The sequence below is a fragment of the Crassostrea angulata genome, chromosome 3 (genome assembly GCF_025612915.1).
Source record: "Crassostrea angulata isolate pt1a10 chromosome 3, ASM2561291v2, whole genome shotgun sequence".
Classification (NCBI taxonomy): domain Eukaryota; kingdom Metazoa; phylum Mollusca; class Bivalvia; order Ostreida; family Ostreidae; genus Magallana; species Magallana angulata.
In genome coordinates, this window is record NC_069113.1 from 48,330,147 (window position 1) to 48,351,535 (window position 21,389).

The following is a 21,389-nucleotide window of genomic DNA, read 5'->3' on the forward strand; positions in this document are numbered from 1 at the left end:
TTATCTATGACGTCACTTAAATGACCAAATTCCCGCAAATTTGCAAACAAATGAAAATATTCTCATTTTTGCTCTATATTTTGCATTCGGAAGTATAGAGCGCAGGTCTGCTCAAGTGCGATTTTAACATATGTTTTTCTTCAGATAGTTATACATATTATACTAAAAAATGGTACTTGAGCAAGCCTGCGCTCGATGCTTCCCAGTCGAAAAACCATCGGAAAACACCCATATTTTGCTACAAAACATCAATTTATCAAAATAATGCAATATTCATGACGTCATTTCTACATTATGACGTCACTGTGGTGATAACCTTTTACACCTTTATTTCCAATATGATTTAAACTATCTTTCACCTTATTTTAAAGCTCTTTCTAAAACTTTGATTTTGGGGGGGGGGGGGGGGGCAAAAATTGCATAAAACCGCACTTAGTCCTTTTGACCATTTTGGTATAAAAAATCATACCTGAAAGTCTGGTTATGTATGTTTTTTTTTGTTTAAATTAAATTCAAGTCAACATTTTAAAGCATAATTTTGTTAAAGGGACATGATCACGATTTTGGTCAGATTTTATATCTCTGTTTTTATTATATACAATGCTCTAGGAATGTATTTCTAATAATCAAATCAAATTTGGATGCCAGTCGATGAGTTTTAGGCAAGATACAGGGCTCACAATTTTTCGTCATGAAAACAAGGCTCGTGCCCTGGTTTTGTTTACATAGGTTCAATATACCAGTAAAAAATCTTTTTCAAGCTGATTTATCTATCTTCTTATTCATTTTAAGCAGCGTAAATAAACAGTTCCTAACGATTAACACACTCATTTTAGGTCTAAAACTGGTATATTTACTCCAACGTTTAAAATGTAAACAAAAGCTTTGTTTACATTAGCATAGAATTGAGATCTTTGTAACTCGCTTATAACTCAACAAATGACACTCATATTTTGATTCCCTATTACAAATGCCTTACTGAAGCATTGTAAACATAAAAATCGAAAAAAATAATTTTTGACCAACATCGTGACCATGCCCCTTTATTAGCATTTTGAAGAAAAAATAAACTTTTAACATAATCCTTTGCATGATGCTCAAGAAGGCTATTTTTACCAGGCTTTTCAAAGGAAAATTGATTATTGAAATGGTGAAAATAGAGCGGGCGGGCGGATGACAAAAATGTACCCCTATTGTACGGTTAACTCCTCCTACAGTTTTCAAGATTGGAAGTTGATGTTATGCAGATCAATTGTACATATATCAGAGATATGCATATTACTTGGATTTTTACTTTTGAAAATTTATGAAAAATATACCCTTGTTGAACTTAATTATTTTCATAAATTGCAAAGAATACTGCATATAGGTTATCCCATTTCTCTGGATGTGTTGTGATTATCAATTCAGGCTTGACAAATAGATGTATACTGTTTACACAAAGACAACCCGGTTTGCTGTCACATTGACAGCTTTTCTCTTGCTATCAGTGTTATGATCAAAACTGAATCTATACCTAAATTTAAACAAAGAATCCAGGATATGAAGTTATCAGTTATGATAGTGGCGTTTTCCGTTTCATATTAAAAACTACCAATTGAATCAGAGGTACGCATGGAAATTGCTGGATGCCTCTCTTCATCCACTTGTTGGATGGTACCTTAATTACATTGTTAACAGTAAACATCTATTATGTAGATAATAGACTGTATGGCGACACTGTTGTGTCTGTAATTATATTAGTTATCGCTTTTGAACACTGGTGGGATATCTCATGCCGAGCCCCAAGAAATCAAAGCCTCATCGATGAGTGTTTTGGCTGATGGGAATCTGATACTGGTTTTACTCTGATTCCATAACACCGATCTAGTCAGTACGAAAGATGTTTTTTGTTTACCTTTTATGCATCGGGGAAATCGGAATACATGTGTTCATATCGGAATCAGGACAACTCGCCCCCAAGACAAGTCATTTTTCATTATTTATAAATCCTCTTTCCCGATATAAACTCATGCAAATACATGTAAATGTACTTAAAAGATTATGATTCTAGAAACTGGAGCAATTTCAATAGAGCACATTGTTTATAAGTTTTGAAATAACTTAATTTTGACCAACGTTATTATGAAATCGGCGATCAAACAATCGCGTTATACATGTATTATTTATGTAATGATAATTAGTTAAAATTATGACGAACCCAAGCTGTAAATTTATAGAGTGACATGTACACGTATAATTTTGATTCTTCAAAGTGCCGACTTATTAATGTATGCAAACTCTGAATCTTACAATGTATTTAACATTAAAACTTAAACTTAGTTTAATATTTGACTTTCTGTTAATAATTTCGAAAATCATTGAAAAATTAACACTATATGTCAATAAAATACGTATAAAATATATCTTTTTCATTGGGGGCGAGTTGTCTTGACTGAGGGCGAGTTTTCCTAAATTGGGGGTGGGTTGTCTTGAGCTGGTGGCGAGTTGTCTTAGGGGCGAGATGTCTTGGGGGTGAGTTGTCCAGCATTCTTCATATCTACCTTGTAGTTAGATGCGCTATTTGTTTGGTATTGATATTTTCTTATTTCCCCCGTTCTTTGTAAAACCAATTTTTTCATCATTTACTGTTATCATTAAATGACATTTTTCATTCACACATACAGTTGCTGTCGTACGTGTACTTTTAATTTAGGACAAAAAGCAAGCTGCGGTGTGCTGCTTGTTAAAGGAAGAACAGTGTTAGACATAATTTTGTTTTGTTTTGACCCATCCAAATTATTTCTTGTGCTTAACCATTATTTTCCGTGTTTAGTTGAATAAACCTCTTGGCGCAATTTCAAATGAGATATGTTTAAGAAATAGCATTTTATTATGTCAAACAGTCAGTTGAGGACAAATAAATCCCTATCAAATTAAAAGTCTTATCATTATTTTTGAGATAGCCAAAGATCTTGTATGACACCTAAGTGATTCTGCAAACGTACTTGCAGCGGTTCGATTAAGAAGTAGGGTTAACGGCAAACCTGGTCTAGTAAAAATCAGCTTTCAATCAGTTGAACAGAAGATAGAAGTCTTGCGTAAAAAGCGCGACTTAATGGCTACCCCGGCCTACAAATCTGTTTTCCTAAGATCTTCAAAATCGCACACAGAAAGGTTGAAGAACTCAGTGCCAAAACCATTCTAAGTCAGATTCCAAACGGTAACCAATTCTGCATTACATCCAATGGCCGAATTGTGAAAAAACCCACATCCAACATCATATTGACCAACCCGTTTTCACCGATCAAATCGAGGATGACTACGCAAAGAAACATTCCAGGCCCAAAAATATAAAACTTGGTCACAACGTCTGCGGATGGACGAATGAAAATGGTGAACTTCGAAATCAAATCATTCTTGCTATGAACTGTAACATCATATCTATTGGTGAAACGCATCTACACGTAGAAAACGTACTTAATATTAATGGTTATAGATGGTTTGGTTTTAGATATCCATGTAAATGCGCCGAAACTATCGTGTGGCGTAGGAATTTTAGTTAGAAACTGGTTGATGGATTAATTGGAAATTACAGTGATCGACAAAATATACGACGGTATCCTCGGAATAAAGTCTAAAAACCGTATTTCTGATTTTGAATTCATTATGTTCGCCTGTTATCTACCCCCATAATGTTCTAACAGAAGAAGTGATGCTCAGGGTTTCTATACACACCTTTTAACTCAGATTTATCTTAATTGTGATAGTGATGCCTTATTTGTGATGGGGGACCTGAATTCTAGGATTGGGAAATTGAATGACATTCTTCAAGACATTGATAACATTCCTAACCAAATTTATATAGATAATACTGTAAATCAACATGGGCAGAATTAATCAATTTTCTTAACGAAGCAAATTTTTTTGTATTGAATGGGAGATTCCCAGATGATAACTTTACATGTATTTCAAGAAAATGTAAATCTGTTGTCGATTATATTTGTGTACCTATCGATGTGTTTAGAATGATAACAAACTTTAATGTGGCAACCGTGCATAACATTGTGGAAAAATTCAAACTACATAAACTCATTGGTGAAAAATCAAAACTCCCGGATCATTCCACCATCACTTGTGTTTTTAACATCTCTGATTGTTGTATAGTTTCTGACGCAGAAAAAACTGGACATAGCAAAAACCGTTTTCAACTTCATAGGATCCCGTCCAATTTTATGGCAAGCGAGTTAAGAAGGTCTGCATTGGTAGCAACAATAGACCTGATCGAAAACAGTCGGAAATCTGAGGAATGCATTGACGAGACTTATGAAAAATTATGCGACATAATCTCTAATGAAATGGAAGCTTTGATCCCGAAAGTCGAATACAAAAACAAAAATAAACGTTTAAAAAACAGCAATCCCTACTGGACTGACCAATTAACTGAATTATGGAAAACCACAAGAGAAACCGAAAATAATTTTTACGATATAACGGTGGAAAGAAAGTCAAATCTGTTTTAAGAAGGGAATACATCAAATCACGAGATAAATTTGATAAATCTCTTGGACGTACTGATCGCGCGTATAAAAGACCAGTTGCTAATGGTATTGAAAACATGAGCTCTAGAAATCCCAACGACTTTTGGAACAAAATACAAACCCGAGGACCCAGGAAACATCACAGTATACCGATGGGGGTATTAGACAAAGATGACAATATTATAACAAACGAAGAGGACGTGTTAGAAAGGTGGCGACTCGATTTTGAAAATTTGTATAATGGAGGCACAAGTAACGAATTTGATAACGACCATTACAATATTACGAAATCTGATAAATATACTAAAGAAATCAACATGGAAGAAGAGTCTTATCAGGTTAATGAAGAAATAAATTGCGAAATATATAATGTTGTGATGCACGCCAAATCTAAATCTTCATATGGATTCGCCGGAATTCCTTACAGTGTCTTTAAATTCCCCGCAGTCATCGAAACGTTACGGCATCTTTTTCAACATATTTTAGATTCAGGCATTATTCCGTTGGTGTGGCGGAAAGCGATAATTTGTCCGATCCTTAAGGGTCCTACATCAGATAAACGTATCCCTATGAAATACCGTGGAGTGAGCCTCTTGTCCTGTATCAGTAAACTTTACAGTTCTTTTATAAACAAAAGAATCGTGTGTTATTTAGAGTCGAACGACGTATTAGGAGACAAACAGAACGGTTTCAGAAAAGATAGGTCATGCGAGGATCACTTAACAACTCAAACCTTTATGTCGCATTTATTGATCTACAAAAATGTTTCGACTTTGCGATAGGGATATGATGTTATATAAATTGTTAATGAATAACATAGATGGTAAAGTGTATAATTCGATAAAAAATATCTAGCAGAGCTCAGAATCATGTGTACGAATTAATGGTGTTCTCACAAATTAGTTTGAGTGTAAAACTGGTGTAAAACAAGGTGATAATTTATCTCCAACCCTATTTTCAATTTTCATCGATGACCTTGCTCAGGAAATTAATAATCTAGATGTAGGAATAGATCTTGTAAATCGTAAATTATCCATGTTATTATACGCAGACGATATTGCTTTGATAGCCAAATCTACAGAAGATTTACAATGTATTGTAAATAAATTACATGAGTGGTGTAGACGTTGGAGAGTACTTATAAACACCAAGTCAAAATGTATGCATTTTAGAAAAAGTAGGGAAGGAGCAACGATTTTTGAATTTACTTTTGTGTCTAATAAACTAGAAACAGTTGATAATTATAAGTATCTGGGAATAACATTTACTTACTCAGGAAACTTTATAGATAATGGAGAAAGGCTAGCTATAGCAGAGGGACGTACTGTTGATTATTTCCTCAATACATAATAATAAAGACTTTAGGTTTAACTCATACAAGAAATTATTCTACCCTTGTGTCATTCCAGTTTTGGACTATACATCCAGTGTCTGGGGGTTCAAAAAATTTCAATCGAGAGATGATACTCAAAATAGAGCTATTCGTCATTTTCTTGGAGTTCATCGTTTTGTGCCAACTTTGTCATTTTATGGAGACACTGGATGGGTACCTAGTAAATGTAGATGTTGGATTAACGTAATTAGATATTGAAATAGAGTTTTATCCTTTGACAATGAACGGGTCACAAGAAATGTATTTGAAATTGATTACAAAAGATGTAGAAATAATTGGTGTAGTGATTGAAAAGAAAATTGTCACTGTTTAGATTTATATTACTACTTTGACTCTAGAATGATCGTAGACACAAATTTATATAGTTCAATCAAAAATACACTTCTTCTATTCAAATTTCTGGAACAGTGAGATTAGCAATATTCCAAAACTACGTACTTACGCACTTTTTAAAACAGTTAATTATTAGTTTTAGATATGTCTAAACAATTGCGTTCAATTTTGGCTTAGTTAGTTTAGATGTGGGATTTTACCATTGAGAATTGAGACGGGAAGATACCACGGTGAACCTGTTGAAGAGCGAATTTGTACTTTTTGTTGTAAAAATAGAATAGAAAACGAAATTCACTTTTTATTACATTGTCCTTCATATAATGACTATAGGAGAATCCCTTTCGAAAATACTTGGTTTAATCAATTACTACATTTGTCAGATACAGATGCACTAATTGTTCTTATTTCAAATTATCCTCGGCAGGTTGCCGAATACTTACATCATTCTTTTACACGTACACACTCTTTATTGTTCAGAAAATAAACATATACTGTATTACATAAACTATGCAAACTCAAGGTTCTGAAGAAAGTTTTATACTCATACATGTATATTTTCAATCATATCTTTGTTTACCGCTTGATGCTGTGTTATTTTCTTTTCTTTTTTCATGTATTATGTGTTTAAAGAGGCATATAGGCCCGAGGGGCCGGGTGTTTAATCTATGCTGACTGTTGTTAATATTACACTTGGAAATGTATACACATGTCACTATAAATAAATAAATTACTTACTTACTTACATTAGCTTTGTGATAGGTATGAATGATAACAATGGAACAAGGAACCATCGTAATTAAGGTGGAAACAATCAATTAATGGTATCAGACACATAATCGTTGTAGACACTTATTTACATCTACCTGGTTCCTCCTTCATAAAACGATTCAAGAAAAGGAAATATTATATAATTATATATATTATATACTAATGGAAAATGGTTTAGATCCAAACACCTGTATCGTATTCGTTTTTGATAACCTAGTTTATTAAGTGACCAAAGTTATCTAAATTGGTCATTTCTTATCATTTTGCTTTCTTTGTATTATGTTTCACGCCAATATACATGTATACAATACAATGAAATATTTGTGGATCTTTGCTGTAGCACCTATGCTAGTGCTTTCTACAGGTGAAAAATAGTTTTTTCTCTTTTTCTTGGTTAGCTATTAAGATTAAACATTTGTTTATCTACCGTTAAACGTGATTTATTCAAATTAAGATTCACTGCTTCATGTTGACAGAAAATTTAAAGTTAGTCTTTTCAAAATATAAATGCAGCACATTATATCTCAATGAATGTTTTTTAAAAGATCAATTCTATGTAAGAATCAAAATTCGGTGGCCACGCAAAGTCAACGATTTTTTTGGTCATAATTTACTGTTTGATAGACTTTGATAAGTAACAAAGCCTGACACCATTTATTTGTCGCTTTGTTGTTATGTTGCAATGGTAACAGAGGGAAAATGTGCATTTGAATGCTTATTTAAAAACATATTGTGAGGAATGGCAACAATTCGAGTTTCCAGGGTAGAATATATTATCAAATTAAAAGAAAATGTTTTGAGGTAAAGAAAAACGTTTATGGAGAAACGCATAGTTTTAAAGTGTCTCTGTAGTAACTAAACAGAATTTTCAAAATGAAATTTTTCCCTCCAATTTGAAATTTAAGCGCAAATATTAATTTTTTTTTTCACACAATATTATAATTGTTTATTAAAGGTCATATGAAACGATATCCTGACCATATTAAGTTATATACGGGAATGAGTTCATAAGTGCCTATTTAATAAGACTGACATTGTTTTTTGAATATTTTATGCAAAATGTGAGCGCCACAGTCGATCAAAATCACTTAATCGGGAACTGGAACATTGGCTTACGCGGCTTACCTCCCTTGCTTATGACGTCAGTAAGACCCAATGGCCTTATAAAGCTATGTTGTGTATACAAATTTCCTTGTCATTTTGCAGCATTTTTAAAGAAAAAAATACTATTTTATATAAAAACTTGTATAATTATACAATAATCAACCACGGCAGTATTTTTTCTCTCAAGAAATGAAATCGTGTGCGTTTATATTTGATAGCGTGTAGATATTCAGTTTAGAGATTGCGCGGAGAATGAATGATTTTCTTTATAAGATCTAATCTACATGCAAGTATAATATACTTTTAATATATGCATGTATATATGTTTTATTTCAATCTTTTTAATAAAATTATCAAATTCAAAAATAACTGATCGTTTTTTCCCATTTGCACGTTCATGCAATTCATTAATTCGACTGGCCTCGTCGTGGTGCCTCATTCGCTTCACGAGTATATTGTTTGTTTCGCTTTCAAATTCACAAATATTTTACCATTTAATTATTTTTAGACTAAGAGAAATTTCTTCAAATGTTTTGATTTTGAAACGTGTACTTATATGTGCTGTGTTTTGATTTTACAACGTGTATGTGCTGTGTTTACTCACATATTCACTTTCTTCCGCAATTTTTTCTTTCGTTCTTTTTTTTTTTTATAATTGATGCTTGTTCTTAATAAAATCTGTTGATTATCTTCACATTTGTTCACAACAATATTTATCAAACAACCGATTTATTTTACCGATACATTTCGAAATCCTTAAGTGCCATATTTCCGCGATCTAATTTAAAAAAACGTTAATACACGAGTACACAAAGTATTTCCTAAAGATACATGTATATATCAATAAGTCAGAAATTAATATTATTGTAGACCTGAAGCATGCTAACACTCAACATGGTCAGCACCCATAAAACCAATCCATATTTTCTAACATGCCATATTGAACTCTAAATAATAAAAATAAAACACCAAATCAGATTCACAACAGATTTATTCATTTTCATGTATTGTAATCCACCCCCCTCTGTGGCATTATTTGGTCTTGGCTTCAAGACAATGAGTAAAATATGTGTAAATAAAGTATTTGTAAATTACATCATAATTTTACAATGGAAATGCCATTAGTGCATTGACACCAAATGGGTATGGTCAAAAACACATCATTGTCTAAAAAATTCAACAATTTTCAAACAACCAACTGTGCAAATTTATTCTTTCCGGTTAACGGCAAAGAAAATATTTGCAACATAAAAAATTAGCAAATGGCTCAAAAAGAATATTACAACTTCAACAATTGCAATCAATATAAATGCAAAACACCAACTTGGTCAACTAAGATTCCGGTAAACGGCAATTCGAGCCAAAAATTGTTCAACTTCAAATTGTCATTATCAAATAATTTCAACTGCACATCAATTGTGCACAAGTAGATCGGGAACAACACGCGCATTCATCCACATAGCGAAAGTGAATGCATGCACTGTATGTATTCAGTGAAGCCACCGCCACCATGTGGGGGAAGCGGGTAGTTCCTTAAGCCTAGACCTTGCCACATCCCACATGAACAATAAACTTGGTTCAAAACTAGTAGAGTTTGGGATGAACAAGTATCCCAGTTTTGCTAAATTGTTAAATAGCTGCACAAATTGTATTTAAAAATATTTCAGTTCCTTTTTCAGACAAATGAACACCATCCCTGTCAAACAACAGCTCATCATTGGGTTTAATATCTGGGTACTTAATGTAGCCACCAATAACAACCATTTTCCCCTTTCCCCTTTGATCAGCTTTGGGGTGTTCCAGATATAATTTTTAAAGATTTATCCAATGACAACTACAGGTTGTTAAACTGGACTGCATGACATACAGCTTGTTTCTTCCCCTCGGTTATCTCACCTACCCTAAAATATCCACACACAAAAAAACTAAACTATAAGCAGCTGCAAAAAGTTTTGCTTCATAAATATCATTGCAGACAATTGGCAATGATTTCAATATGCTCTCCAAAATGTTTAATGTTATTGGCAATCTGATATCTTTAGACTTAGCCTTTCTTCTTTAACCTTACAATAATTTTCTGACTATAAAATTTTGAGTCACATCTGTGTAATTATACAACTTGAGATAGTATGAAATTCCAGACAGATAGGTCTTTGCTGTAGATTCTCCCAACCCTCTTGCTGACATGTAACCAACAAATTGTATAATTTGCTCTAAAGGAGGGGGCCAAAGCCTCTCAAGGGTAATAGTATCACGAAATTCACCGCCTAATAAAATCCCTTGCATTTGGAACACCTTTGCTAAAAAATTTTTAACTCCCAACAATACTCTGAATTTCTTGAAGCTGGAGAGATTTTTTCATCAAACTTGATGTTAGAAGTGAAGTTAATTGCTGTATTTTTTCTGGTGGGATTCTTACAACCATGTCTGAGGTGTCTATTTCTAAACCTAGAAAAATTATGTTTGTACAAGGACCCATTGTATTTTCTTGTGCTAAGGGAACAGCAATGAATTCACACAAGTCCTGGAACCCTTGCATCAGCTGAACACACTCATCTGAACCAGAGGCACCCAAAAATAAATTTTTTTTGCCCGTTTCAATTCGTCTTTTCAATTCCCATTGCAAAAATGTTGAAATTTTTTCAAATAGATTACAAGAAATTGCACACCCCATTGGCAGGCACTTATCAATGTAATAATTTCCCTCAAACTTGAAACCTAGGAGGTCAAAATCTCCTGGGTTTATAATCATTAGTCTAAATGCAGACTTTATATCCATTTTTGCCAAAACAGTGCCTTTACCTAACCGTGCAACTTCCTGTAATACCTGATCTAGAGATGTGTATGCAACTGAACAGTCCTCTGGGTCTATGAAATGATTGACACTATTCATTTCTGGATAAGAAAGATGTGTTATTAATCTCCAGCTACCTCCGGACTTGGGGACTATACCTATTGGCGAAAACTCATAAGTTGGATATTGGTTTGTTTGAAATGGGGCCTGCAATTCTGCCTATAAAAGAAACCTCACTATTTATTTTTTCCCGTGCTGCTTCTGGAAATTGCAAAAAAGATTTTAATATTTTTTGACTTAGCCTTGGACCCTTATAGCCAATTCTAAAACCAACTGAAAACCTTGTAATAATTCAGTTCCTATAGCCTTATTTGAATTTTGTAGTAGTGGTTTTAAATTATGAATTTTGATTGGGTTATATCCCAACTTCCAGACATTGAGCCTAGTAGTGATTGCCCCCCCCCCCCCCCCCCCCTCAGAATGGAATGCTCCTCTACTCCCTGTATTTTGATACTGTCCCCTATATCCTCTATTGGAGCCCTGACTACGAAATGGCTGGCCCCCCCTGGATGACTGCATCTGCTATTTCTTTGGGCAAATTGCTAGTGGATGCTGGGCATTACATTTCATACATTGATGCAAATAACTGCAGGGTGCCTTGAAACAAGACCCCTGAAAATTATATGTATAACACTTACTATTCTGACTCTGGTTTTGTGTATCAGCAGCCAGAAATGACCTACTTATAGGTGTAATGTAAATTAACCACAATTCCGGGTCAACTGTCCCCCATGCTCCCGATGGGTTTTTTGCAAGCTTTAATCGAAATTGCTGGTCATACTCTTTAAATCCTAAACCGGATGATCTAGCTGCTGCTAACCTAACATCATTCATGTACTTTAAGAGATCTAAGGCTTTAGTAGGATGACCCTCCAAATAAATGCTTGCAAATATGATAAAAGCATCTGTCCATTGTTGAATATTACTAATATTTTTTGCATTTTTTTCGGTAGCTTGAAGCTCGCCGTTCACCATAACAAGTGATTGTTTTTGAGGCTCATTGGAATTAACAAACATTTTTGCCAAATCTACGTACTGACCGTTAATTATCTTGTTCTTCAACTCTTGAGAAACATTTAAACCTAAAACGTTGTTAAAGCTAACAATCATTTGAGGAATATCATTGTGTTCAGTAAAATTTTGAACTGTACCTGATTCCGGGCAATGTTTTGTGTTTCCAACCACATGGTCAACCTCCGGGGATTTCTCCACTGTCACCGAAGTGTCCGTGTTGACAGATTGCCCCCTCTTTTTTTTTGACTGCTGATGATTTTTTGTCGGACCTTCTCTCCGCTCTGCAATCCGTTTGCTCTTCTTTACTTTCGGCATGATGTGCGCACGCTAACGTCAGGCCAACAGAAATCCACCAACATCGACTTAATCCTTTATTTTTTTCGACTATCGACGTAAATATTGTCACTGTAAATTGTTACTCGAACCAGTTTCAATAATCTCGCACGATATTTTGTACAAAAGATTCACTAATTTGAAAATATTTTTCTCACAACTTTTTCATGTGCATCCCGGTTGCTGCCTTTTTCAAAAAGGAAGTTTCTTAAACGTAAACCAAAACTGTACAAATTTCCGGAATAAAATATTCCGGAATAATTAAAAAACTTAGCTTCACTCTAAAATAAATTGATTTATTTTTTAATTAATAAATCTTATTATTTTAAAATAAAACTTAAGAATAATTTTGCGGTATTTTACAGCAGCTCTTAAATACAAACTATGTACACAATACCTCAAACATTTTCATTGGCCTGCCTTATACTTTTTTATGTGACAAAATAAATCAAATGAATTAAAATGCTTTAATTCCCTTTAAATGTAGCTCAATCAATATACGTATCGAAGAAGAAAATGATGTTTCTATTTCAAAAGGATCAGGATAATTCATTAATCAGCTGTTAATGTTTAGAGTATTTCTTTCGTTAAATTTTCACTGCAGTACGGGATCTTCATCATTATTTTACTCTGGTGAGAAGCTGATAGTAGATTTATTCATTAACGAAACTAAGTCATCTGTACTATGAAATCAAATGATCTCATTTGAAAAGAAAGAAACGTTCATATATGCAGAAATTACTAAAATCAAATCGATAAACTACTGTAAAGCTTCACTGTTTACATCGGTGGGTCTGTGTGACGTCATAAATTCATAAAATCAAGAACGATAAGCGGGGAAGAATTTTTTTCAGGTGCGGAGTTTTCACGGTTATTTCTCAGTAATGCAAAGGCAAAAAAATCTTACTTCACGTATTTTAACATTTGTTAAACTAAGCTTTATATTTATGAAAGAAAATCATAGTGTTAAATGTCGTTTCATATGACCTTTAAACAATTTAAATAGCAAAATTAAGAACATTTTGAACGGCAACAAGCTGAAAAATTTGGAAAATTCTAATAATTTGAGGTTTTGGAAAGGATATTTTTCAAATACAAAATTTCACTTTTTGATATTCTTAAGAAAAAAATCTACTTTAGTGCAACATATAAAAATCTGATTTTTATTCAAATAACTACCGTTGTTATTGATTTTTCAAAAAAGTAAGAATTTCTGTGTAATTTCTATGTATTTTATTTCCAAAGCAACAACACATCCTTTGTAGCATAACAAAGCCTTGATATTGATGTGGATTCTAACATGAATTTTCTTTTCTTAAAATCTCTAAAATTAGGAATAAGAGTCTTTAAAAAGCACCTTCGATTTTGTTTTTTGCATTTATTGGCCTTGTTACCATAGCAACGGGTGTCATATTTTCATAAAGAAAATGTTTATTGCATGAACAATAATAAAGATGTAAAAATCAAATAGTTACCCAATTTGGCTTATAAAAAAACAACACATAAACTGATTTCAATTAAATAGAATTATGTCAAATATGTTGAAACAGCTGATATTTCTGCCAACGATTAATTTACTAGATAAATTATTTCTTAGTGACAGAAAATTAAAATGGTATGTACCAAGTTATAATATTTTTTTACGAAAAGAAAGATAGAACGTTTATTATAGTATCACATATCAAATATTCATCATGGTTTCAGTAAAATCAGATGAACGGTTAATCGTTTCAATAGAACACCAACCCATTTTGCGTCATGGGGCTCACATAGTGATACATGTACTAATTGTAACCGTTACCCGTATAATTATAATACCCAAGGCAACGAAGTTGGGAGGGGTATAATGTTTTTGACTAGTCCGACAGTGCTGCTTTTTTTAAAGCGCAACTCCTCTTAAGCCGCTGTACAGAATTTCGTAAAAGGTGTAGGTATTTAGGACACCATGTGTGGATGTAAATATTACCAATAGCATTCTTATTCCGTTATTTTCTGGGAATTTCGGCCCTTTTCAACTTAAAATTTTAGCCATATCTTGAATATAGTAATGACCAGTTTGTAAGCGCAACTTCTCTTAAACCACTGCAAGGAATTTAGTGAAACTCTGTAGGCATCTAAAGACTAACGTGTAAATGTTGCTAGGAAATTCCATTTCCTTTATTTTGTCTGCAAATTTCGGCCATTTTAACTTTTTATTATTTATTATTTTCAGTTTAAAACAAAAGGAATGTATGTGCATATCTGCAGGAAGGTTATAGCGAGTTATGCCCTTTATTGAATTATTTTGTGTATTGCCATTCATTGGATGTATCATTGTCAAGTAACAGTGGAGCGTGGGATGTGTGAGCTTGCTCACGTTTTCCTTCATAATACCCTACACAACAAGTTCGAGGGGTATTATAATGTTTAATTTCGTGAAATAGTGTAGGTATTTCGAACACAGAATGTAGATGTGCATATTCCTTTAGAATTATTTCTCTGGGAATTTGGACCCTGGTGAACTTTTACTTTTGTACATATATTGAATAAGATAATGAAGAATTTGTAGGAGCTACTCTTCTTAACCGCTGAAATTTCGTGAAACTTTATAAGTATTTAGGTCAGAATAAGTAGATGCGCATATTACCAAGAAAATGCAGAGTCAATTATTTTTCTGGGAATATTGCCCCTTTTTAGTTTAAGGGTTTTATGTTGTTTTTTAAAGACAAAGTAAATGGGCATATTTGCAGAAAGTTTTGATCTGATGATTATGTTGCAAGAAACGCCTATTAATTTAATTATTTTACATATTTAATCCATTCATTGCGTATGGCATTGTCAAGTAATAAAGAGGGGAGCGTGGGGTATCTGAGCTTGCTCACTTTTTTTTATTTATCATAATTTTGTATTGTAGACTGCCCAGGAGGATGGACAGGTTATCAAAATAAATGCTACTTCTTTTCTCATACAATGGAAACATGGAGTAGTGCTTCGGTAACATATGCTGCTATTGTCTGTTGAAATCAGCAAAGACATTTTGTTAAAGCTAATGTATGTATTAGCCCTTAAAAGTATCTTTGCCCCCATGTTAATTTCGACTGTTTCTGGGCTGTATATATTACGAGAGCTGGTTTTTTCCAGAAAAAAAAACATAACTTCACGGGACAATGCATTAATTAAAATATATGTGGCTATTATGTGTACAGAAAGGTTCTTCATTGTCGACGTTAATTTGTTTTATTGTTTACTTTTGCATTTCTGCTAATGACAGTTACAGGCTTTGCTTTAAAAAATATCAGCATTTTCACTGAAAATGATATGATGGTTTCCAGCACATTATTCAGCTAGGCTATGCTTTTAAAATATCTCATCATTATTAATAATCAGCACACTAGATGATGATAAATTTTTTAAACATTATATTGCAAGATTTTTTTAACATTATATAATTATACAGAGCAAAGACTCTAAAAACAATGTTTTTCTTTCTTTCTACATTTATTTATAGGTTGTTTGCCAGTCTTTCAAATCAATGCTTGCTGAACCTAGAACTACTGCAGAAATAGGTTTTTTATCTGGAGAACTTCAGCATTTTGGTAATTTACTCCTCCAGAAGCAACGTTAAAACCAATCAAAACTAACGTTGATGGGGTGTTTTTGAAATACAAAACAAGAGGCCTACAGGCCTTGACGGTCACCTGGCAGTCATTTACGAGTCAAAACCCTAGTCAACGACCCCTCTGACTGTTACCCCCACTTTTATCAATACCCTAGTTTCAGGATACAATAATTGTAACCGTTTGGTAAAAAGGCCTCTAATTTTCAATCTTTTATAATATTCACAGTTTCAGGAAATTTTAATTAAATGTAAAATTGTAACGGACGATGCACCGACTGAAATGGGGTACAGGACAGAAAGCTGGTGAATTCATAAATGCCCTTTTATCTCAGACTACCGCCATTCTAGTTTTCGCTATGCACCCCTATTTATTATCTCCCTCGTTTCACTTCTCCGAAAATAAATACTTTCTTGAATATTCTATACTTATAAATTAAGACAATTTGCAAATGAACTACAAAAATGCCTACACCAGAGTAACTGCTAACACCTTTGGTATTTCAACACGTGTGAGATAAATGTAAAACTGTAAATGCACGACGATGCCGATGACCACCCGCTGTAGTGACTCGGGTGACCTAAGTATTCCTGAAGATATATGCAAATAAACGCAAAACAAGTTAATGAGTGTTTTGTAAATAAATTATCGTAGCAAAGAATGGTGATTAACACTTGTCTGCTGCTTTCCGTTGAAAAGGAATGTAATTGCAGGAGGGTATACAACACAAGTTGGAGTTAGATATCTTGTGGTATTATTATAATAGGGGGTATATACGCATAAATTACATAGCGCATTCGGGATTTTCTGTTTATAATCTATATAACTATGAAAAATAATATGTAACAACTAAGTTGGTATCTTTTTTTTTACTCCATATTCATTCTAAGTTCTCATAATGTCAAGCCATGAAGCTTAGAATAGAGAGATACGAAGTTTAAACCAGAGGGAAATCATTAAACCCTTTTTATAACTTTATTGTTTTACAGGTATCGCCGACATTTGGGTTGGTATTACAGATATTATAACTGAGAGTAAGTGGGTGTATGATTCGTCTCTGACACCAATCGAAGTAAACAACTGGGGACCAAGAGAACCAAACGGACATAGCGTTGAAAACTGCGTCATTATGTCTGGATATTTTCATGGAAAGTTTGCCGATGTCGAATGTCACTCACCACGGAAGTTTATCTGTGAGAGAGCAGCTCGGTACTCTCTTTTTTAAATTAGAATTCAAATCCATTTTTTATACTGCCCTTGCCACATTCAATATATCATTTTTTTTTATAGAATCGATGGAGAACTTATTGGATAGACCGACTTGGCTTTGTAGATCCCAAATGCCTATTTAGTTATACCGGTATATCCAGAGTGGGCGTATCCATTGTTTGTACGCAATTGGGTTTAAAATACAACAAAATAAAAACACAATTAACGTTACGCTATTGATGTGACATCTAATTAAGTTATTTACTGTGGGACATAAAATTGAACTTTTTCTTTCGACAGTGATTGCAGATCATTGGCATCAGAAAAGAAGTTTAACTCGTTTTCCAATTATTGCTCCATCTGGTTTCCTATATGAAGTAAACAAGAGAGTACTGCATAAGCAATACACGTCCCCTACCGGTTTGTATTTTAAGGTCACCTGAGATCTATCCGTTTGCGTCCGTCTTGCGTTAACAATTTTACATTTTTAACTTCTTCTTAAAAAACTACAAGGCTAATTGTTACCATTTTTGGTGTGAGGCATCTCTAAGATAAGAGAAATCTAAATTGAGAATTGTATGGCTCTACCACCCCAAGGGCACCACAGGTGGGGCAAACTATGCAAATAAAAATAAGACAATTTTTTAGAAATCTTCTTCTCTACTCCCATACATGTGAGGAAAATCTGGTTGCATGGTTATGATGTATTATGTGTAAAAATGTATTAAATCTTAGAAAATCATCTTCTCTACTCTCATATATATTTGTTAAAAATTAAATAGATAATTATGATGTCCACGAAGCCCTCTGCCAAAATTGTGAAATTCATGGCCCCTGGGTCGGGGGTTCAGGCTTTAGGGTGGGCCAATATGGCTGTATTAAATCTTAGAAAATCTTTTTCTCTACTCCCATATATATTTGATAAGAAATAAATGCCAGGTTATAATGTCCATGAAGCCCGATACCGAAATTGTGAAAATTCATGACCCATGTTTTAAAGGTTCAGGCTCTAGGGTGGGGCCAATATGGCCATATAGTAAAAATATATTAAATCTTAAAAAATCTTCTTCTTTACTCCCACACATGTGGGCAAAAAACTGAACACATGGTTTTAATGTCCACTAACTCCTCTACCTAAATTGTGAAATTCATGGCCCCTGGGTCAGGGCTTTAGGACATGGTGGGGGGGGGGGGCAATATAGTGTTTAGGCATATAATGTTTAAAATTCTTCTTCTCTATTCTCGGACATCTGTATGAAAAACTGACTTCATAATTATCACTGTCGTGTATCCGCGCCGGTAGAGACATGTTTGGATAACGTGAAAATGGCGTATCCATTTCAAAAACAATGAGTGTTGTGTACTTTTTTCTATCGACAACGAGGTAAATATTAATTAAAATATCGTAATAATCATTTATATTTTTCTAAAGGTTTTGCAGTTGAAAAAAGTGTGCGTTATTTTTGTTCATCGTAAATAATAACGACCTCTTTATAGGAATATCAATCGTTAACGTGGCATTTAAACGCATAAACCAAGATCTATTTCGAGATAACGTAGATAATATAACACCTACTAAAAATCTGAAGCAGCCAAAACTAATTTAAAACACTACACTAACAAAATGAAATCATTTCAATATTTTTTTAATACATTAATATGTATAAAAATAGCAATAACTTCATGCACCTGCCAAAGAAGTAGTACGGTTTGGATAATTAAATTATTCCGGTTTGGATGCTAAAATATAAATTGTGCAAATGGTACGGTTTGAATAAAGTTTAAAGATATAGCATTTTATTATATTTTAGACATAAAGGAGCAGTTTGCATTTTATTGGTGTGAAATCGAAGATACATCTTTTTAAAAGATAGTTGACCATTCAATTACACAGCATGCAAAAGATCAAAAGAACTTAATATACATACGGTGAATTTTTCTTTCTGTCCGACAGTTTCATAAACGTCATGAAAACAAAATACTTCCACATGTTCGAAGGGGACTAAAACTGGATGACTAAGTTCATTTTTGTAGACAAGCATGTTTTTTTTTACTTCTGATAAAATGGTATATTTAGTACAAAATTGATAATTTTGGTCGGGGCGTGGTCAAATCCAATAAAGCCCGGAGTGAAATTATCACCTCACAGTATCCAAACAATGATTCCATATTACTTATATTAATTTAATGTACGATTAAATATTTGAATACAAATAAGCAAACCCCACTTGCACCTCAATTACACGTGATTTGAATTTATTTGACCGAATATAGTATACAAATTTGATACGTTTGTGTTATCACATGAAAAAAAATGAAAATGTAGATATAGTTATATATTTTTTATTTATTTTTTATTATTTATATTTTTTTAACTAACATCTCAAAAGAATACTTTCTTTAATTTTAAATTATAAAGAAAATATGTGTTAAAACTTGAGGAACACAATAAAACTATATAAAACAATGTAAAAAAAGTTTTTCACTTTTAACCTAAAAAGCAATGCATCTTATAAACACCTTAACAGACAACTATCTAATACTATTTATGGCAAGCGACTGTATGATGTGTATTTTTAGTTATTCTGAAATAATGTTTATAATCTTGTATGTTTATTTTTTAAACAATGTGACTTCATATGTCTATCACATGACGATCTCCATAATACTGAAAGCATGATGTGAGGGCATGTATATCGCACAGTAGCGATGCTACATCCCCTTTGCGAGGGAATAACTAAAAAAACTCACATTGTAGTACTGTAAGGCCGTTTGCAGGTGCCCCAATATATTTTTTTTTATGTTTCATGGAAGATAACTCTACTTCCCGGAATTATGAAATCCAGAGCATTCTGAATAATATGTGTGCCTGCTAATAAATAAACGTGCCAAGCCTGACACTCTCCTCTGTTCTTTTTAAGGAATAAAGAATCATTCTTTGAGTATTATGAGGTGATAATTTTGGTCGGGTGTGATCAAATCCAGTAAAGCCCGAAGGGCTTTATGATAGATATGATCACACCCCGAAAACCGATACGTAGTGTTATCACAGGCAAAGACACTGGAAAATGTAAATATTTAGGGATAACAACATATTAACCACATCCAAACCGTATCAGATGCGTATCCAAACCGGTCCTATTTTGAAAAACAAGGTCATCCAAACCTGTTCCGTTGTTCAAAATTAATCGACATAAACTGCTTATTTACATAATTTAAACATAAACTTCGTAGAACTTTGAAGATTTAATATGTTTTAAATAGATTTGACGATCTTTTTAATGTAAAAGTAAACAATGTAAGCCTTAAATAACACAAAAACTTATCAAGAAACAAACGGAGTCGCCATTTTTACTTTATCCAAACGCGTCACTACCGGCGCGGATACACGACAGTGATTATGTTTACCAGAAGTCCTCTACTAAAATTTCATGTCCCCTGGAGTATGGGTTTTGCATCTAGGGCTGTGCCAAAATGGATGTATAAGTGTTAATGCACATAGTGTTTAAAAATTATCTTTTTCACTCCCACACACCTGAAAGGAAACTGAAATTATGATTTTGTAGACCAGATCTTTAAAGCCATATACGCTGTCATTTGCGGTAAATTTTTGGATATACTAAATGACGATATTTTGGAAAGATATAAACAAACACCACTGAATACACAATAAATATTGATTACAAAGTAAGAAATACTTACTTAAAACGTTCCCTACGCACGTCTGATTATTTGAACCGACCGCCATTGCGACTGTTTACGGAGATTACCGAGTATTTATGAGTTGATGCTACACGCTGATAAAAAGTTGAATGCTGCAAATGGAGTCGCAAGTAAGTGTCCAATTGATTTCTTTTGACATAGAAAATAAATTTTCATTCATATTGTCATGTTTTTAAACTACAACATGATCAAAATATCGAGCTGAGCTCACGGAGGCAAAACTACGGTCATTTGCATTACATGCATTATGGCTGACGTAGAATGGGGTACCAGGCGGGGAAATTTCTAGATGAATTAAATTGTGTACATTTTGAGGTCGACGAATACCATAGAAGAAAATATATTTACACATAAATTTTGGTCTTTTTATTTCTGGATAATATATAGTGTTTATTTGCCAGTCATGGAATCACAAGGGGCAACACAATAAAAGAAAAATGCAAGGGGGGGGGGGGGGGGCATACATGCTTTCGATATATATGACTGTATATGTATTGTGTGTTGGTAACAATTTTTGCCTTATAATAAAATTATTTTGGCAT

At 33.4% G+C, this 21,389-nt stretch overlaps 1 protein-coding gene across 1 annotated transcript; it reads left to right on the forward strand.

The window, feature by feature from the left end:
* The first annotated feature begins 7,253 nt into the window (after positions 1-7,253).
* On the forward strand, positions 7,254-17,355 carry LOC128175298 (C-type lectin domain family 3 member A-like). Its single transcript, XM_052840826.1, has 5 exons — positions 7,254-7,378; positions 15,213-15,292; positions 15,807-15,894; positions 16,905-17,124; positions 17,206-17,355. The coding sequence occupies exons 1-5, from the start codon at positions 7,294-7,296 to the stop codon at positions 17,228-17,230; spliced, it is 498 nt and encodes a 165-aa protein (XP_052696786.1). The 5' UTR covers positions 7,254-7,293; the 3' UTR covers positions 17,231-17,355.
* The last annotated feature ends 4,034 nt before the right edge of the window (positions 17,356-21,389 follow it).

Coding starts and splice junctions, on each gene's coding strand:
- LOC128175298 (XM_052840826.1), top strand. CDS start 7,294: ATGTTTCACGCCAATATACATGTATACAATACAATGAAATATTTGTGG. Junction 7,379..15,212: donor TATGCTAGTGCTTTCTACAG/GTGAAAAATAGT, acceptor TTTGTATTGTAG/ACTGCCCAGGAGGATGGACA. Junction 15,293..15,806: donor AAACATGGAGTAGTGCTTCG/GTAACATATGCT, acceptor ATTTATTTATAG/GTTGTTTGCCAGTCTTTCAA.